Source organism: Cucurbita maxima, unplaced genomic scaffold (genome assembly GCF_002738345.1).
Source record: "Cucurbita maxima cultivar Rimu unplaced genomic scaffold, Cmax_1.0 Cma_Scf00029, whole genome shotgun sequence".
NCBI classification, from domain to species: domain Eukaryota; kingdom Viridiplantae; phylum Streptophyta; class Magnoliopsida; order Cucurbitales; family Cucurbitaceae; genus Cucurbita; species Cucurbita maxima.
This window is the reverse complement of record NW_019272045.1, coordinates 1,480,683-1,499,780: the sequence shown is the minus strand read 5'-3', so window position 1 is coordinate 1,499,780 and position 19,098 is coordinate 1,480,683. Positions and strand designations below refer to the sequence as shown.

General features: G+C 35.2%; 2 protein-coding genes across 3 annotated transcripts; both read left to right on the top strand.

Annotated features, from left to right (window-relative positions):
• Positions 1-919: 919 nt before the first annotated feature.
• Positions 920-9,820, top strand: LOC111465460 (acyl-CoA-binding domain-containing protein 4-like). Of its 2 annotated transcripts, none has more exons than XM_023109849.1 (18): positions 920-1,287; positions 1,997-2,067; positions 2,953-3,016; positions 3,099-3,212; positions 4,260-4,454; positions 4,540-4,617; positions 5,121-5,222; positions 5,446-5,512; positions 5,808-5,869; positions 6,255-6,394; positions 6,603-6,729; positions 6,817-6,931; positions 7,390-7,478; positions 7,683-7,766; positions 7,839-8,027; positions 8,478-8,627; positions 8,914-8,973; positions 9,381-9,820. In XM_023109849.1, the coding sequence occupies exons 1-18, from the start codon at positions 1,123-1,125 to the stop codon at positions 9,555-9,557; spliced, it is 2,049 nt and encodes a 682-aa protein (XP_022965617.1). In that variant the 5' UTR covers positions 920-1,122; the 3' UTR covers positions 9,558-9,820. The 2 variants fall into 2 exon arrangements, with proteins under 2 accessions (XP_022965617.1, XP_022965616.1); XM_023109848.1 differs by having other exon boundaries at positions 921-1,287; positions 8,475-8,627.
• Positions 9,821-11,346: 1,526 nt separating this feature from the next.
• Positions 11,347-16,421, top strand: LOC111465415. The gene is made up of 2 exons (XM_023109774.1): positions 11,347-12,713; positions 13,615-16,421. Exons 1-2 carry the CDS (start codon positions 11,543-11,545, stop codon positions 16,095-16,097), a joined length of 3,654 nt encoding a protein of 1,217 aa, XP_022965542.1. The 5' UTR covers positions 11,347-11,542; the 3' UTR covers positions 16,098-16,421.
• The last annotated feature ends 2,677 nt before the right edge of the window (positions 16,422-19,098 follow it).

The following is a 19,098-nucleotide window of genomic DNA, read 5'->3' as shown; positions in this document are numbered from 1 at the left end:
ATTTCCACTTTTTTTTTTTTTTTGTCTTTACAAAATTACAAAGTAAATTAAGTCAATAAATAAATATTCCACTATTTTTAAATAAGTTGAAATTTCTTATTTATAGTATTTAGATTATTAATATTTTTTAAGTTTTATTATTACTCTCAAATTAAAATAAAAAATATATATATTTATCTTAATATTGTGTTTAAAAAATACAAATGAAAATTTTATAATACCAATAATACTCTAATCTTTTATAAAAATAAAATAAAATAAATTTTTTTACCGTCAATATATTAACTAAAATTGTTCATCAACACCTTATAGATTGTCTATTTTTCTATGTTATCTTTCACTGTTCACTAATATTTTTAGACCGTAATATTATTTTTAAAAGTTAAAAAAATAAAAACTATTTTTTAAATCTTTAAAAGTATTACTTTCCTATTATTTTTTAAACTTTTTAAAAAGTTAAAGTTATTTTTAAAAAAAGAGAGATAATTGTTTTTTTTTAATTTAAAAGTATTTTTTAAAAATAAAATGCTATTTTTATTAATTTAATCTTTAAAAAAATTAAGATATATATATATATATTTATTTAAACACGAGACGGGAAGTTGAACATGTGGTGAGTAAAACGTAGATCGTCACCGTTCTTTAATCAAGGCTCAGATTAAGCTCCATCTCGAAATTTTGTGGTTTCCGTGCATAAACCAGTTAAGACCAAACACGAGGTATTTTTATTCATTTTGTCAAATTGTGTATGGAATCGTATGTCGAGTAAAATGTAGAATGTAGCGGTTCTTAATCGAGGATTAGGTTAAGCTCGATCTTAAAATTGACAACATTTTTTTTTTTTTTTTTTTTTTGAAGCAATTACTTCAACAACTTTCATGCTATAAAGAACTATGGAATTTATTATGATCATTTTCTGTAATTACAAAAAGACCAATTCGCAATCTCGTGATAAAAAAGAAACAGATCCAGAACAGAGTTCATAACAAAGAAGAAATCAAAAACTTGAATCCAGTTTAAATCAGATCTCCATTTCTTTTCTCGGGTTGGATTCTTGGTTGTTCGTCGAATTCGTAGGCATACAGAGAAGAAGAAGAACAAGAAGAAGAAGAAGAAGAAGAGATGGCTGCGATGGGGAGGGCGAGCTCTGGCTTGCAATATCCTGACCGGTTCTACGCCGCGGCTTCTTATGCCGGTTTTGATGGATCGCCGAAGTCGTCTTCCAAGGCCGTGAGGTCTAGGTTCTCTGATGAGGCTGCTTTGTTGCTGTATGGTTTGTATCAGCAGGTACGACCATGGGTTCTTACACCTGTTACTCAGCGGTGCTCGTTTATTCGAAGGTTTGGCCGAGGCTCGAGATTGGTGAATTTTAGGGGTGATTTTTGGCTGTGATTTTGTGTTTCGTTTGTGCAATGGCGGAGCCATAGTTGTGTTGGTTGTTGGAATCGTTTGTTTAGCGATGGTGGTGATGGTTTTGAGCGTGTTTTGGTGTTTGCTTTAGTGTTTTTTCAGAATTGCGATGCCCCATTCTGGATTTGAATCGTCTGAGGTTTTATTGCTTATTTTCAAATTGCTGAAATCTTCTTTTTGAAAATTGTTTTGGTATTACCGGTGAAATGTGAGATTACAGATTTGCTGAATTACGGTGTTGATTTGTAAGTTTATATTGCCAATTTTCGAGCTATGTAATTCATAGGTTTGAGTCGATTATTTTCGTAGTTAACTTGGGAACGATTTGGGTGGATCTGACCATACAATTTGAATTTATGGAAGGATTGATTCGTGACATGCTTTGTGCTTGGAGGGAATAGATTAGGTTTAAAGCTAGCTCCATTCGCAAATTATGAGGAATGCTATATGTATGTCATTACTACATTGTTTCGTTGAGTGGGTTTATTGCTTGTATATTCACATTCCCATCAATGTTGAACTTTATTTGAGCGGATCCCGAGTTATTGTAAGGATACCAGATGAATCTTAACAATTCTTATTACAGGCTACGGTAGGGTGTTGTAATGTACCTGAACCCAGTAGTTGGCATGCTATCGAGAAAAGCAAATGGAAGAGGTTTGTGAACTTATGTTCCTTCTCTTGCTGTTCTAGATGCCTTAATATCTACTTCATCATGCAAAAACGATATACTGTATGGACGTAGTTTAGAATCTTTCTCATTGTTTCCTACTCTACCATCTTAGCACTTGCAACATAATGAAGCTATTGCAAAAAAATTTGGCCATTACTTGTTCCGTTTCTGACATCTTCTCGTAGAAAATGTGTAAGTGTTCGAAAGTAAGTTGTATCGTGGCTCTGGCTTATAGGCGGAATCAATGGGTGGAGAAGGTTAGTTATGGTATTAGACTACTGCTACTAATTAATGGGTAATTGCCATGCCCCTTTCCTTATGAAGGTCTTTAACCCTTTTGAAGGCAGAACAGGATACTGTTTCTTCAAAACTCAGGACAATACATGAAGTTATTCTACAATTCCCTTAATGCTAATCCCATTGTACTACACGATCAATCACAGTTTTTTATCAAAAAATTTCTTGCTTTCGGCATCAATGAATTGATGCTCTGAAGAATAATTTCATTCAAAATATTATTGTTCAATCTTTTTTTTCTTAGTTGCTGCGTTGTATATCTGATTATGGTTTGGTGGTGTTGCATTTGATTGTAATAACTGCAACCAGATAGTTTTCATTATTGTTCATGGCGTACCTTCTTTGAAAATTGGTTGGGTTTTTCTGTATTCATCATATTGTAACCTCTTTTTACAGCCTGAATCAGTGATGTGTTTGTGTCAGAAGTTAACGGATTCTACTTTTAGGAATTTGGATAGGCAGTGCAATTAGGTTGCATAGAAGTTTATAACATGCTTTTTAACTCATTGGGTAATTATGGTTTTGCTTCGATCATTTTGAGACTTCCTGAGGATCTTATTTGGATTCTGCAGCTGGAATGGGCTTGGAAATATGGTTCCTGCTGAAGCCATGCGCCTTTTTGTCAAAATATTGGAGGTCCACATGAATCAAACACCAAAAGTCTGTGTTTGTTGTTGCAATTTCATTTCAATTATTCACGATTGTTTGCTCTTGGTAGGAAGAAGAGCCAGGTTGGTATTCGAGAGTATCGAGCTTTGTCCCAGATCCAGAGCCTGTGCCAGTGCCAAAGCCAGTGCCAGTGCCAGAGCCAGTTTTAGATGTGCAAATTAATGTGAGCATATGGAATCTGTTACGAATCTTATTTCCATTTAGTTATCTTGATTTTGATATATTAGGGTAATGTGGAAAATTAATTTGCATATAAAAGGTAATACTAAAATGAGCATGACGCGGTGAAACATTTTTAATTTCTTCTTTGCCCTAGTTCTGATGTCTAATTTTTACTTTTACCAGTTTACAAAATTTTACAGTTACTTTACTGATGTTCTCGACCTAATATATTGTCACTATTTCTTTTTTTAAAAAAATTATTTTATTTGCAAACATAACTTAAATGTTTGATTAGCTTTCTAAGTTTTCAAGGTTTTCGAATTTGATAGATGTTTGAAATAGTTTAAATTGCATTAAACGTTTTAGAGAAAAGCTCAATTATTAATTAGGTTAGTAGAGTTAATTTTAACCTTAGAACTTTTAATTTCTTCGATTTAATCCCCACACTTGAATTAGTGATGAATCGCCTACAATTGAGTAAATGGTGAATAAGTTGGGTTCCCTTTTTTTTTTTCCTTCCTTTTTTTTGGAAGATTTGTGACCAGTCATGTGCATAGTTTTTGTAGGTAGATGAGATTGTTTTTGCGAGTGTTGGTTTTTTTCCTATTGTGCTGGATGCTTTCAATTATTTGAATTTGTGCATCATTAACTAAGCTTGAATGTTTTTTTATATGCTTGATTTTATAGTTGAGTTCATGTATTTTCATGATTGAGCATGCACATTTCTATTATGTGATTTTGGGTGTTTTTCTATTTGAATTTTGTATGATATATTGGTTGATTTGTGGACGATAATTTAACTTAGTTTTGAGGAGACATTAATTGCATTAGTTCCTCACTTTTTTTAAAAAAATGTGATTAGAATTTTTACTTTTTCAAAATTGCTACTTAAAGGACCATTCAACATGTAGAAAAAATAATAATAATAATAATAATAAAAATTTAAATAAAAAGAAATTGATACCAATAGTAAACCTTCAATTTCATATAGCCTTCCTTTCTCACTCGTTTTCCTGATAACTGAACTTATATCTCTGTTGGCTTTTAGAATGATTCAAAAGCTGAGCCGATTATTGTAAATGGGAATTCAATCCCCGAGACCAAGACTATATCAACAGAAAATGGAAGCCTGCCTGAATCTCAGGATAAGGATGTTCTTGTGGAAGGTCTTGGCTCTATTGTTGTCTATGATCAGTGGGTTTCACCCCCTGTATCTGGTCTTCGCCCAAAAGCACGATATGAGGTTTTGACCATTCTTCTCTCAACTCATTAAAAATGTGATCTTCTACCATTTCATTCTCTAAAGAAAGGGTACTGACATTTTTCAGCATGGAGCAGCAGTTATTCAGTACAAGATGTATATTTTTGGAGGAAACCACAATGGTCGCTATCTCAATGATCTTCATGTGAGCAAAACATTTTACATGCTTTTGCTTCCTTGTACAATTTTTCATTTCAGATTTTGGGTCATTCTTTTACTCCAACTATGACGTGGTGTAAAGTGTGTTTCCCTTTATTTCAATTACAGAATAGATGAAATAATGAATAAATAAAGGATTTTTGTTTCGGAATGAAATCTTATTGGCACCGTAAAAAAAATCATTAAAAATTATTATTATTATTCTTTCCAGATGTTTTTATTCTAAGATAGCCTTATCTTCACTGGGTGGTGGAATCTATGCTTTGTCTACTTTCTACAGCCAACGGTCAAATTGATTATTTTCTTGTCTGAAGAACAGAAAACAGAAAGTCCTGGGCAATCTAAGCGATGATATAAACATTGACATTCTTTTCTGTTGTGCACCTAAACCCTTTATTTTACTGTATTTATTAATTTATTTATATAGGTCTCATTATTATTATTATTATTATTATTTATTATTATTTTAACTCCTGCACTCACATGTAGGTTTTGGATCTGAGAAGTTGGGCTTGGACAAAACTTGAGGCTAAGACCCAATCTCCTGAGTCACCCCCTGAAAAGCTAACCCCCTGTGCTGGTCATTCATTGGTTAGTACAGAATTTATTTATTTTAATTTTTACAGATGTTTTCTTGTAGATATCGTCATATTGTTCTTCCAATTGATGTCTTAGTCTTCCTATGTCCGCCATTATCATACTGCAGAATTCTATATCAATAATTGGTCATGCAATATATTTTTACTTGATATTGATATAGCATTGATGTAGTATCAGATTACTGCGGTTTGTGATCTACCTTGTTTGACTGTAGATATCATGGGAGCACAAACTTCTATCAGTAGCTGGTCATACTAAGGATCCTTCTGAAGCTATTCAGGGTACAAATTTAGTGCTTTTCCGATGTTATTTATCTTAAGTTCGGTGAATAAATTACTGGAAGATGCCTTCAGGGATGTGTTAAGTTATTGACTGTTTAATTATATATTTAACGGTCTCTTCTACTAGGGAAACCTTGGGAAGAACATCTGAAAATATTTTTATATTCTTCAGATCTACTAGAATCTTCATCTTGATGGGAAAGCGAGATGAAAGCTATAGATTCGCTTCTTTAGAAACAAATGTGTTTTTCCTTGTATCCAAGTACATCACTTGTCTTCACTTCTTTTATTACAGTTCGGGTCTTTGATGTACAAACCTCCACATGGTCTAACTTGAAGACTTATGGAAAACCACCGGTATGTACCAATGATCTTTTATATTAAAAGAAATAAAGAAAGAAAATTATATGAAGAGCTGGATTGTACTTGTTCCTGCTGACGTAGAACTTATATCCATGCATACGTTTATGCTGTTTTTCATCCTTCCTTTTAACCTTCAAAGTTAAAAAAATCAGCTTTTGGCTTTAGTAGTTTTCACATAAGGGTGTAATATCGACGCCATATTGTCATCAATGATTTTTGTTTGGCATTGCTTTTGAGAATAAACTACATGTTTAACTAGGAAACAGCTTGAAGTTGCAATTTCAAATTCTTAGTAATTAACTGAAGGCACTTTGATGTGTCTGGCTCTTTTATAGCTGTTACACGTGTTCTAAATTTATACGGGTTTTGTAAATTGAAGGTTTCCCGAGGTGGTCAGTCAGTGACTCTTGTTGGGACAAGCTTGGTTATATTTGGCGGGCAAGATGCTAAAAGAACTCTTCTGAACGACTTACACATTCTTGACCTAGAAACCATGACCTGGGATGAAATTGATGCAGTGTAAGAAAATAAAAAAAAAAATTCAGCTTACGTCTTTCTCCTATGGAGCCGTACTTTTCTTTCAATTTCCCATTTTTGTTTTGTACCCTGAAAATTGGCAATACTTGGAGAATATGGAGGATTTTGAAGTCTTTTGAATTTTGTTTAGCTTCAAGAGAATGAAGTATTCCATTATATATTTGGCTGATCTTTTATGACAATACTGCAGCGGGGCTCCTCCCTCTCCAAGGTCTGATCATACTGCTGCAGTACATGCTGAGCGCTATCTCCTCATCTTTGGCGGGGGTTCACATGCTACTTGCTTCAATGATCTGCATGTTCTTGATCTGCAAGCTGTAAGATTATCAATTTATACTAGTGTTTATAGATGATATAGTGAATATTATATGTACTGAATATTATATGGATTGTTGATTGCATAGATGGAATGGTCAAGACCTACACAACAAGGTGAGATACCAACTCCACGTGCTGGACATGCAGGTATTACAGTTGGAGAGAATTGGTTCATTGTCGGCGGTGGGGACAACAAGAGTGGTATGCACCCGTCTTTTTTCTATTTCATAGTTTTCAACAATCATCCTTGCTTTTGCCACTTGGATGATCTTCTCGTGTTAACAATTTGGAAGCAATGATGAACCTTTTCTTCTATTGTTGAAATCAAATTTCTTTCAAGTAGATTATAGCAGTAACAGATGTGTTGAGGATTGTTGGGAGGGAGTCTCACATCTAATTTAGTGGAATGATTGTGGGTTTATAAGTAAGGAATACATCTCCATTGGTATGAGGCGTTTTGGGGAATCCCAAAGCAAAACCATGAGAGCTTATGCTTAAAGTGGACAATATCATACCATTGTGGAGATCCGTGATGATTTCTAACAAGATGATTGCAAGTCATCCATGATATTGAATAAAGTTTTGAATGTCTTATCACAAAAATTCACCATATGCTCCATTATCACACTTACTGATCGCATCCTCCTGATCTCCTGCAGGGGTCTCAGAAACTATTGTGCTGAATATGTCTACGCTTGTTTGGTCAGTTGTAACATCTGTTCAAGGGCGTGTTCCTATTGCTAGTGAGGTGCCAATTCTTCTAACCTATTCGCCATATTCTCCACCATCACATTAACTAAGCATGTCTTAAGCTTTTAGATCGAATCATGTAAAAATAATAAAGGCCCCATATTTTCTTCTGGGAGAATGCCAATGAAGATTTCACTGTGAATACTGATGTACTTTTAACTGCTACCATTGAAGTTATTGATTGCCATCTGATCTCTTGCAGGGCATTAGTTTGGTTGTAAGCTCCTACGGTGGCGAAGACATCATTGTGTCATTTGGAGGATACAATGGACGTTATACCAACGAGGTGAATGATGATTTCTAGTGTTGCCTTCTCTTCTGGCTTCCACCTTCAACTCACCCAGTATCTTGCTTTTAGGTTAATGTTCTTAAACCTAGTCACAAATCAACCTTGCAATCAAAGTTGGCTGAGACTCCAGTTGCAGACAGTGTTTCAGCTGTCCATAACATCACAAATCCCACAGGCGATGTCGAATCCGAGTATGAACGGGCTCAAGAAGGAAAAATTAGGGAAATTGTTATGGACAACATAGAGCCGGAGCATTTGGTACGTCCCGATTCATGATGTTTGCAGCTTTTGATTTCTTACTTTTAAGATATTGTGCTGCTGAGTATTGATCTATGTCATATTGTAACCCTCGAAATTTTTTGCCATGTGTACATCAGAATTTAAATATCAAAGAAGCTATTCGTTTTTATATTTGGTCAACTGTACACAACGAGCTGATTTGTAGGGAATGAGAGACTATCAATGACAGTTAGGAAAATGGCTAAATAATCAAGTAAAAGAACGTAGAATATACTAATTTATATATACTGTTTGTAAAAAAAAAAAAAAAAAAAATATTCACTTTTATCTCCAGAAAACATTATAATCTTGACACTTCTCGTTTTCATCCTGTGATTGTATACCTTTCCTATTACTTAAACCAAGATTCTTAATCTTTCCAAGTATAGCATGTTGAAAAGGACTAATGGTCTAAACTCCACTCAGAAGAATAAAAGCGAGCAAATGAAAGAACTCGTAGCAACGTTGAAGGCCGAGAAGGAAGAACTGGAATCATCCCTCAGCAAGGAGAAGATACACTTTCTACAACTAAAGCAAGAGTTGGCTGATGCTGAGAACCGCAACACTGAGCTGTACAAGGTAATTGCTTTCCCCAAAACTAGTTACATTTTGTAAGTGAGATGTAAGCAACTAGCAAAATATGTATGCTGGGATAGCTCCAATGATGCCCAACCCTGAAAAAGCAAAACTAAAATAGAAAAGGGTTCCTTCTGAAAATAAAATTGTTTATCTAATTGAAAGGGACGTTCGACCCGGTAGACTAGAGACTTTACATTGGGCAACTTTTGAATTTCGAACAAAATTGATTGCACAATTCTTTTTTGTAAAGAAACTGGATGCTTGACTCTTTAATCGTTTTCTACAGGAGCTGCAATCTGTACGATCGCAACTTGCAGCTGAGCAATCAAGATGTTTCAAACTTGAGGTTTGTATTCCCTAGTTCCCTTCATTGAGTACTGTAGCTGAAGTAAAGGTGGAAGTCGAAATTGGGTTTTTCCAATCGAAACTCGTTGGACCAACTCGGCTCATTTAGATTGAGCAGTACTTGTTGGTCGGTTCAGTTCCATAAAATGAAAAACGAAAAGTAGCCAGTTCGTTTTCGATAAATTTTGTTGGTTCTGGTCAAGGAGGAGATAGATTTAAGCAATTATTTTCCTTAAAACAATAGTTCGGTTTGTCACGAACCAACCTACTGATGCTCTCAGTCGATCATAGATAGTTCAGTTCAACCCAAACCAAACTGCTTACCCCTTCTGTCAAACAGTTGTGTCACTTTCCATTATTTATCCATAAATATCTTATTCATCTGCTCATCTTTCAACAATCCACCAGGTCGAAGTTGCAGAGTTACGACAGAAGCTCCAAACGATGGAGTCGCTACAAAAGGAACTCGACCTTCTACAGCGACAAAAGGCAGCATCTGAGGAGGCCTTGAGGGCAAAACAGAAGCAGGGCTCAGGTGGTGTATGGGGATGGTTGGCTGGATCACCCCCTCCAGAAGATGCCTGATTTCTTGACCCTTCATTGGTTAGTGACACCATTAGCTTACAATTATTACATTTTTCCTTCAATTATATTTGGCTCACACCTTCACATAGTAATATTTCTTCAGCTGATAATAAGATTATCAGTTCTTTTTTGTTGTTCTTCAATTAGGGAACCCAAATGAATGTGTTATAAACTTGAGCTGTGTATTTCTTTTATTGCTCATCTTTTTTTAAAAGGTTTTGTATCAGAGGTGAATATAACATATAGCTTCATTTTTCATTGTTAAGTATTTAAATTATTTTCATTTTAAATTTGATATCAATATTTGGGAATCTATATTTTCAAGATATATTGTTTATGAAAATAATAAATAAATAAAAAATTTAGCGTAATTTGGAGTTTTAATCGGATAAAAATTTGATTAGGGATCGAGAAAATGAATTTTGATTTCAAGGTTGGAGTAAATTTTTTTAACAATTTTTTAAATTCTATTCACGAAAAATGTGAATTTAGTCTAGTTCAACCAATAAACGTACATACTTAGGTTCGGTAGATTAGGTCGAGTTGAGATAAATATTAAATAATATATTTTTAGATTAGGTTGGGGTAGATTCGGCGTCGGGTTGAACATTAAATAATATTTTACTTTATATATATACATATATTTTGTCTGAAATTCTTTTAGATATTAAATGTTAAAATTGGTTGACTACAAAATTATGTAAAATTATTTAACATAAATTTAAATGAGAAATAAATAATATAGTTATTTAAATGGCTAAATAGAATTTTCTTTTTTTATTTCTCTTATATTTTAATATTTAATATTTTTTTTATTTCTCTTATATTTTAATATTTAATATTTTAAAATTCAAAAGGTTGAAACTGGAAATTGAAGAATTAGAGTATTAACTAAAAAAATAATATTTTAATGAGAAGGTTAAAATTGAAAAATTATGAAATGATTAAATTAATTTTTTTAAAATAATAATGGATCAGATTGAAAAAAAACGAGTAATAAATTATAAACAAATAGAAATTAATTTTTTATATGTTAAATAATTTATTAATAATATTATCTAAAAATAGGAAGAAATTAAAAAAGAGCTTGGAACTCCTTTGTAATTATCTTTTTATTTTAAATTAATTAGTATAATACATATTATAAGCTAGCCAATTAATTTTTTTTTTGTTTAAAATATTATATTTTTAAAATTATAGAATTAAATGAATTTAAAATATAAAATATAATAATCTTCAAAATTATATTTGTGTTCAAAGTAAGTAAAAAATAATTATATTTAAAATAAGAATTGCAATAATAATGTTGATTTACACATTGAAACTATAAATCAATTATTGTAATTGAAATTACACAAACAGTTACAAAAATTACAAAAACATTGAGTATTTATATAAATTTTAAAATATACACTCGAAAATTAAAAAAAAAAATTATTGTAACAATTTTATTAAATAGTATATCTAATATAATAACTTAATTTCAATCTTAATTTTATTGATTTGGATGAATTTTTGTTATAAAAAGATAATATACTCATTTAAATTAAAATTTATAATAATTTATATGTGTAGTGAAAATCTGTCTCAAATTATATTATATAAATAAAATAAATTGATAATTATTATATTCAAAATTCAGTTATTAAGAAAGTCTATTAAATTTTAATTTTTTTCATTTTAAAATTATAAAACAAATTGTTATAAATTGGAGAGTGATATTTATTTATTTATTTATTTTTATATAATTAAAAATATAAAAGGATCATGATTTTGTCGTTTTGTTAGCTTCGTTACTCTCAAATTATTTTTTTTGCGGTGGAAACACGAACTCTTTCTAGGGTTTTAAGATTTGCCCGAAATTAGACACTTTCTACAAGAATATTCAGCTCTGTTTCGTCTCATTTCTCACTGAAATTTGGCTGATTTCGTTCTTTGCATCGTGCGTGTAGTAGGGTTTAGGATATGATTTCACCTCATCTCAAATGATTTCGGTGATGAATAAGGATTTTGAATTCGAGAAGAAATCAGATGATGGCCTGGAAGAGTCACGGGCGGAGGATATAGATCTCGAGCACGCCGCTGATAGTTCGAGCCACGATGATCAAGTTTCTGATTCCAGAGTTGTTAAGGAAGCTAGGGTTTCCTTAATGGAGCTGGATCCCGGAGCTCCGGGGAGCGAGTTCGATGCGAAGATGTTGGGAAATGGTAGATCTGCCGAGTTTAGGGTTTTCCCGTCGGAGGAGGTGGGGTTTTTGGTTAGTTCGGATGGCGAAGGAGGAGGCCCAGGTATGGATATGAAGTTCTCGAGCTCTCTTGTTGATGTTAAAATCTCGAAAACTGATCGATTTGATGGTTCAGTTGGTCATTTGGATGCACAGAACGATCGAAAGTCTAATTTATCTCAGTATAAGTTCTTAATGTCTGAGTTTGATGATTATGTTGCGAATGAGAGCAGTGGTGCAATGGTTGCGGCGGCAACTTCGAGGGCGATGAGCTATGGGTTTGAGGTGGGGGATATGGTGTGGGGAAAGGTCAAGTCTCATCCGTGGTGGCCTGGGCATATTTTTAGCGATTCTTTGGCTTCTCCTTCTGTGCGACGCACCAGGAGAGATGGATATGTTTTGGTGGCATTTTTTGGTGATAGCAGTTATGGGTGGTTTGACCCTGCTGAGCTAATCCCATTCGAGCCTAACTATTATGAGAAATCTAGACAGACAACTTCAAGGACCTTTTTGAAGGCTGTGGAAGAGGCAGTCGATGAAGCGAGTCGGAGACGAGGTCTTGGTCTAGCCTGCAAATGTAGGAATCGTTACAATTTTAGGCAGACGAATGTTCCGGGATACTTCGCTGTTGATGTTCCAGATTTTGAGGTAGGAGGTGTTTACTCTTGGAATCAGATTAGGAGGGCGAGAGATAGTTTTAAACCCAGTGAAACTCTCTCATTTATCAAGCAATTGGCATTGACTCCACGAGGTGGTGATCATAGAAGCATTAACTTTGTGAACAATAAGGCTACAGTCTTCGGTTATCGAAGAGCGGTTTATGAAGAGTTTGATGAGACATATGCTCAGGCATTTGGTCCACCATCTGGGCCTGGACGTCCCCCTCGCAGCTCGGTTGCTTCATTGGATCAGCATAGAGAACCAGCTCGAGGTACTCAGTTACTGGATTCATAGGTTCTTGGTTGTTTTCAGTAGTTTTCAGCTTGGAAGAAATTATGTTACTTTTTTCAGGCATGTGGAGATAAATGGAGTTCTGTGCTTATCATGGTTCTGTGCTTATCATTTTTTTGAAAAGGAATCTGTGCGCATACAATTATGCACGGGGTCGATACTCACTCGACAGATCTTGGATGGTCTGAACACCCAAGAAACTGTTGAGTATTAATGTTGGAAGCGTGCTCATGCGTTTTTGTAAATTGTGTACTCTGAATGTAACTTTCATTTGTTTATTAACTGATGAGTATCGTTCTCTAACACACCACCATCACTGTATGCAATGGTCCATTTGAACTCTTGATGCATGCCCTTAATTTGAAATTTCTTTTTTACTCAACCGGTCAATTTTAACGAGCCTCATAAATGATCAAACTGGTCCACTTCACGTTCCCGAGTTCCTGAATTTGTAAACTTCAACTTCTTTTTGGCATTTTCACCACCGTGTTTTTCTGCAGTTGTGAATTTCAGTCCAAAAACCAACCTTTCTTAGAACAATGTCAAGTGATTTTGTGGTTATTTCTTGACTTTTTATCATCAGCATGTGTTTGTATGTGAATTGTAGCAGGGAGATCCGTATTATTCGTCTTCGGACTAAATTATACATATGTCGATTTGTGGTTTATTTCAGTTATTCGATGCTATGAAATTCTGTATTTCGATTTGGTTCTAAGTTTATGCTATTTAATTGTCATCCAAATGAAGATTTAACTTGCATAACTTTCTCGAACGGCTTAAATCCTTAGTTCTCTTCATTCTCCTAGATTAATTTCTTATGTTCTAGGAAATGTTGTGTGTTATATTATTATTTTTGAATCTGATGGATTTGCTTTCAACAGCTCCTTTGAGTGGCCCCCTAGTGATTGCAGAAGCTTTGGGGGCTGGGAAGAGTGCAATAAAGCCTATGAAGTTAAAGGACCAATCTAAGAAAGACAGGTACCTACTCAAACGTCGAGACGAACCAAGTAACTTGATTGACTTTGGGGCTAACCAGGAGCAGGCAACTTCTACCGTTCCCTCGTCTCTCGTTACAGAATCCGCCAAAACTGGGGTTGCCGAAGATTATGTTCTGCTGAAGAGGACTCCAACTGTTCCTGTCAAGCCTCAAATACAGGTCAAAGGTGACCACACTGCGTTTGGTACGGATAGTGAAACTTCTAGTCTGAGTTTACCCAGCAATGAAGCTGAGATAGGTAGGATGGCCTTGGGCACCAATCTTACTACTAGCCAAGGACTTTCTACGAGCATCGAGGCATCTTCTGATAAGAGAACGATTCCTCTAGAGGAACCGAAGGAGACAATGGCACCTAGTGAAGATGTCGGTCTTAGGAATGATGCCTTCTCTGATATAGCAGATGAGAGGGCTGTTCCGAGAATGTTGGTGGATACCGAGCCTCTTCGTGACCAATCAGATGCTTTACGTGAAGTTAGATATGCAGGTACAGAAAATATCTTGAAATCTTCTGGAACTCCTCAACAACTTGAGCTTAGTAATTCAGTGAGTCTTGAAGGTGACCACACATCAGATAGAAATTTGGACAGCCACGTTAACGCTGAACCTTCGTCTGCTGGTGCGAAGTTTGCTGATGTCAATAGTTCGGTTGGCGGAGTCTTGAAGCCAAAGGTCCTGAAACGGCCAGCTGAAGACATAAGCTCCACAGGCACTCCGATTATGGGGGTGAAAAAGAAAAAGAAAAAGAAGCGAGACATAGGTGCAGAAATGGGTTCCGAGCATGTACAGAAACTGATGGCATTGAAGAAGGCTGGGAACTTAGTCGGAAAAGTTGCAGAAAAATCCAATCAGGTCGGTTTGGGTTCCAGAGAGGATTTCCGGTCGACATATGAGAAAAAAAGCACTGCATCAACTAATTCGATATCACATGCTAGCGGGTTGCCTGGGTTTGGCCGAGGGAGTGATGAGTTCGATGTGCCCCAACTGTTAAATGATTTGCAAGCCTTTGCTCTGGATCCTTTCCATGGGGTTGAAAGGAATTGCCAAGTGATCGTTCAGAAGTTCTTCCTGCGGTTTCGGTCACTCGTTTATCAGAAAAGTTTGATTTCGTCGCCATCATCTGAGGCCGAGTCCACTGATCTTCGTGCAGTTAAATCTCCAGATGCTAGCCTTGGAACTGATAATTTAAGTGAGAACATTAGAGATCAATCAGTTAAACCCTTACTTAGACACGATGATCGAACAAAGGCAGGGCGGAAACGTGTTCCATCTGATCGTCTAGAGGAAATTGCAGCCAAGAAGTTAAAGAAAATGAGTGATTTGAAATCGTTGGCAGCAGAGAAAAAGGCTACCCAGAAACTCGCCGATAGCCAGAAACGTGAATCCAGAGATTCTGTAGTACCGACGACGACAATCAAGACGGTCAAGCGAGATTCTGCGAAGAAGTTGGTGCCTCCTTCAGTAAGGAAAGTCGATCCAACCATGTTGGTTATGAAGTTCCCTCCCGAAACATCACTTCCATCCATGAACGAGCTAAAGGCTAGGCTCGGTCGATTCGGGCCAATCGACCAATCAGGTCTCCGTATCTTCTGGAAAACATCAACATGTCGTGTCGTTTTCCTCTACAAACCGGATGCTCAAGCAGCCTACAAGTATGCAATGGGAAACAAGTCCTTATTTGGGAATGTCAACGTAAAGTACCAACTTCGAGAAGTAGGAACTCCTGTAGCCGAAACACCCGAATCCGAGAAGGGAAGTGCAACAACAGATGACAATCCTATCGAAGCCCCCAGGATGAAGGATCCAATGGTCGTCCTACCAGGACGAGCATCATCAATCCCAGTGGTACATCAACCACCCCTTCTACCACTCCCAACAGTTCAGCTCAAATCCTGCCTGAAAAAGACATCAGGTGACGAATCCGGTGTACCGAGTGTCGGCACGGTAGGCAGCAGCAGCAGCAAAGGAACGACACGAGTGAAGTTCATGTTGGACGGCGACGAAAGTAATAGAAACATCATGAATGCTAATTTCGCAGATGGTGGAACATCTCCTTCTGTTGCAATGGATATTAATAGTAACTTCTTTCAAAAGGTCGTTTCTACACCTCCCCTCCCAATTCCTACAAATATTATGCATCAACAACACTCGGAAATGCCACAACCTAGAAATGCACTCAACCACCACAACCACCACCACCACCACCTCCACCACCACACACCCACCATGGCACCACCGCCCACCACCACCACTACCCCGACCCCGACCACCGACATTTCCCAGCAGCTGCTGAGCCTTTTATCAAGGTGCAGCGATGTGGTCACCAATGTCACAGGCTTGTTAGGCTATGTGCCATACCACCCTCTTTGACAACAACAAAACTTGCACAATATCTCCAAGGACAAGAACTTTAGGTTTCCCGTGGCTAATACCGCCATTCCCGAACCGGGGGAAGAGATAAAAAATGAGTACGGTTCAGTTGGGACCGAGACTTGTTCGAGAGCGGAATGCATAGCTTCTCCTAAAGTGAATCAAAAGGGGGTTGGAAGGGATAGTTGGGCACTCCAAAGATGGTGATGGGTTTTGATGTTGATACCATAATGTGTACTGATATTGCTATTGGTATTATATTTTGGTCAATTGCTCAATTCCTTTCTTTCTTTTTATCTTATCTTATTTTCCAGAATTTCTGATGTAAATTGTTGACTCTCTCTCTCTCTCTCTCTCTCTCTCTCTCTCTCTCTCTATTTTTTTTTTATTTTTTATTTTTTTTACGTTAAAATATCATTTTAGTCCTAAATTTTGGGTGATTTTCATTTTGTTTTTTAATATAATTTAAATTTAATTAGTGGCATCTCTTGAAAATTTATGTTAGGTTGATAAAAATTAATTTTATTTTATAAAAAGAATTAAACTAGCTATGGTATCAATTTTAAGGTTTATTAAAGTATTTTTTTTTCTAGGAATATTCTCACCAATTTATTTTTTCATTGGTATTATTATTATTTTTTTAAATAAAAACCAAGTTCTCGAGGAGCGAGTTTAAGACCAAAGAAATCGATAGCATCTCTTCCTTTTCACCTTTTCTCGAGGGCTTACAGGGAAATCACTAAATTCAAACCTCTCCCCTCTTTCTAGTCGGGGCTTACGGGGAAGTCACTCATTCAAACCTCTCCCCTCTCTCTAGTCAGGGCTTACGGGGAAGTCAGTCATTCAAACCTCCCCCCTCTCCAGTCGAACATTTTGGTCTATGTCGATATATATATATATTATAAGAAAAAAATACGGCGATAATTAAAATTAAAAAAGTTAAAATTTATTTTTGAAGGTGGGTGAGAATTCAAATGCCATTTAAAGAGGTGAAAATTATATTAGAGAATGAACTAAATATATTTTTTTTAATAAAATATTAAAAAGAAATGATTTTTATAAAGTTTTATTGATAACTCTCCGTGATAATTTATATGTTTTTTTTTCCTGTAAATAAGATATTTAAATTTTCATACTTCATATTTGTTATATTAAAAGATAACGTTATTGTTTAATAGAGTCTCTAAATCAGTGAAATAGACTTTTGTTATGTCCCAAATTTCCACAAAGAAAGGAAGAAAAAAAAAAGTCAACTCTATCATAATAGATATAAATTACACTGATTGTTATAAACGTCCCTAGATCAGATCAAAGGAACGAGGCCAAGCAACGATCGACCAGATGGGTCAATGCTGACCAAATGGGTCGAGCCCATCGAACCCAAATTGAGACAAATTGGTCTTGACCTACTTCAAACCGAACCAAATCGATTCAAGTCTCGATCATCTAACCATAATCTCTTATATAAATTCATAAATTTTTAATTTCATTCTAATAACGTTATCCTAAAACAATTACCAAATTAGTTACACAAAATTTAAATTTAAATTTTATTTTATTTTTTTCTTTGACTTATTTGAAAATATTAAAATACTGTCGCTTTTTTTAATTATTATTATTATTATTATTATTATTTTTCTTCGAAAAAAGCGCTTTCAAACGCGTCAGGTCTCACGCACGCTCCCACGCATTGGACGCGTTTAAGCAAAATTTTAAAATAATATATATTATTTTAAATTTTAAATTTTAAAATAAAATAATATTTAGTTATTTGTTGCTTTAGAATCATTTTTTTTTTTTTTATATTCATTAGTTTTCAACCAACCAATTGAAATTAATAATAATAATAATATAATACATAATATTTATTTATTTATTTTTATTTAAAAATTGAATTACAAGTTTCATTTTATAACTTTCTATTTTTTCTAATATTTGAAATAGTTTAATTTTATTTCCATATTTATTAAAAAAAAAAAAACCAATCTCGAGTTGGATTGTTCATGTTTTTGGGTATTTATACACAGATTCTGACTTTGAGGCGTTCAGTCATAATCTTGCGCACGGTAGCTTCGCGCCACTAGCTTTTCAACCAAGTACGATGACCAATTGTGCAAATCAACAATGGGCTGGTGTCGGGTGTCTTTGGGCATGTGACATGAGCCTCATTGAGCATGAAATGTTGCGATGTTACCTTCTAATTTGGGTTGACTTGAGGATGGTTGATGGCGGGTACAATGATAAAACATGCAAGGTAGGGAGGAGCTGAGTGCCTTCGGGCGTGTGTGACATTGTGGTAACCCACCTGTAATTGTGAAAAATTAACCGAATTTGGTTTTGGTCAACTGAACCGACCAAAAACACCCGATTGGCTAACCGAACTTAATGGTTGGTTCTAAAAGATGGTCGGAATTGTTTTGAATTATTAAATGATTTGAATCTTAAATACACATATTCTGACTTAGAGACGTTTAGTCATAATCCAGCGCACTGTAGCTTTGCACCACAGGCTTTTCAACCATGCGCGATGTGTCGAGTGCTTTTGGGCATGCGACACGAGCCTCATTGAGCATGAAATGTTGCGATGTTACCTTCTAACTTGAGCTAGCTTGAAGATGGTTGATGACTGGTACGATGATGAAACATGCCAAGTAGGGTGGAGCCAGGTGCCTTCGAACGTGTGGCATGAATCTCATGAGTGTGTGACGTTGTGGTGAGCCATCCGTAATTGTGAAAGATTAACCATATTCGATTTTGGTCAACTGAACCGACCAAAAACACTCGATCGGCCAACCAAACAGAAATGGTTGATTCTAAAAGACAGTCAATTTTTTTTTTTTTTTTTAATAATTTTTGCTTCTAAAAAATTGGAAAATATTTTATTTTGGTAATTAAAAAATAGCATAAAAAAGCGAAAAAAATAAAATAAAATGAATAATAAATAAAAGAAGACGCGTGATTTGTTTTTTTGTTTTGTTTTTTTTTTTTTTTTTTTTTTTAA

Excerpts from the sequence above, each read along its gene's own strand:
- LOC111465460 (XM_023109848.1), top strand. The coding sequence starts at position 1,123 with ATGGCTGCGATGGGGAGGGCGAGCTCTGGCTTGCAATATCCTGACCGG. Across the intron at positions 6,395-6,602 it reads TGGGATGAAATTGATGCAGT|CGGGGCTCCTCCCTCTCCAA; the intron begins GTAAGAAAATAA and ends ACAATACTGCAG. Across the intron at positions 7,767-7,838 it reads ATGGACGTTATACCAACGAG|GTTAATGTTCTTAAACCTAG; the intron begins GTGAATGATGAT and ends TCTTGCTTTTAG.
- LOC111465415 (XM_023109774.1), top strand. The coding sequence starts at position 11,543 with ATGATTTCGGTGATGAATAAGGATTTTGAATTCGAGAAGAAATCAGAT. Across the intron at positions 12,714-13,614 it reads GCATAGAGAACCAGCTCGAG|CTCCTTTGAGTGGCCCCCTA; the intron begins GTACTCAGTTAC and ends TGCTTTCAACAG.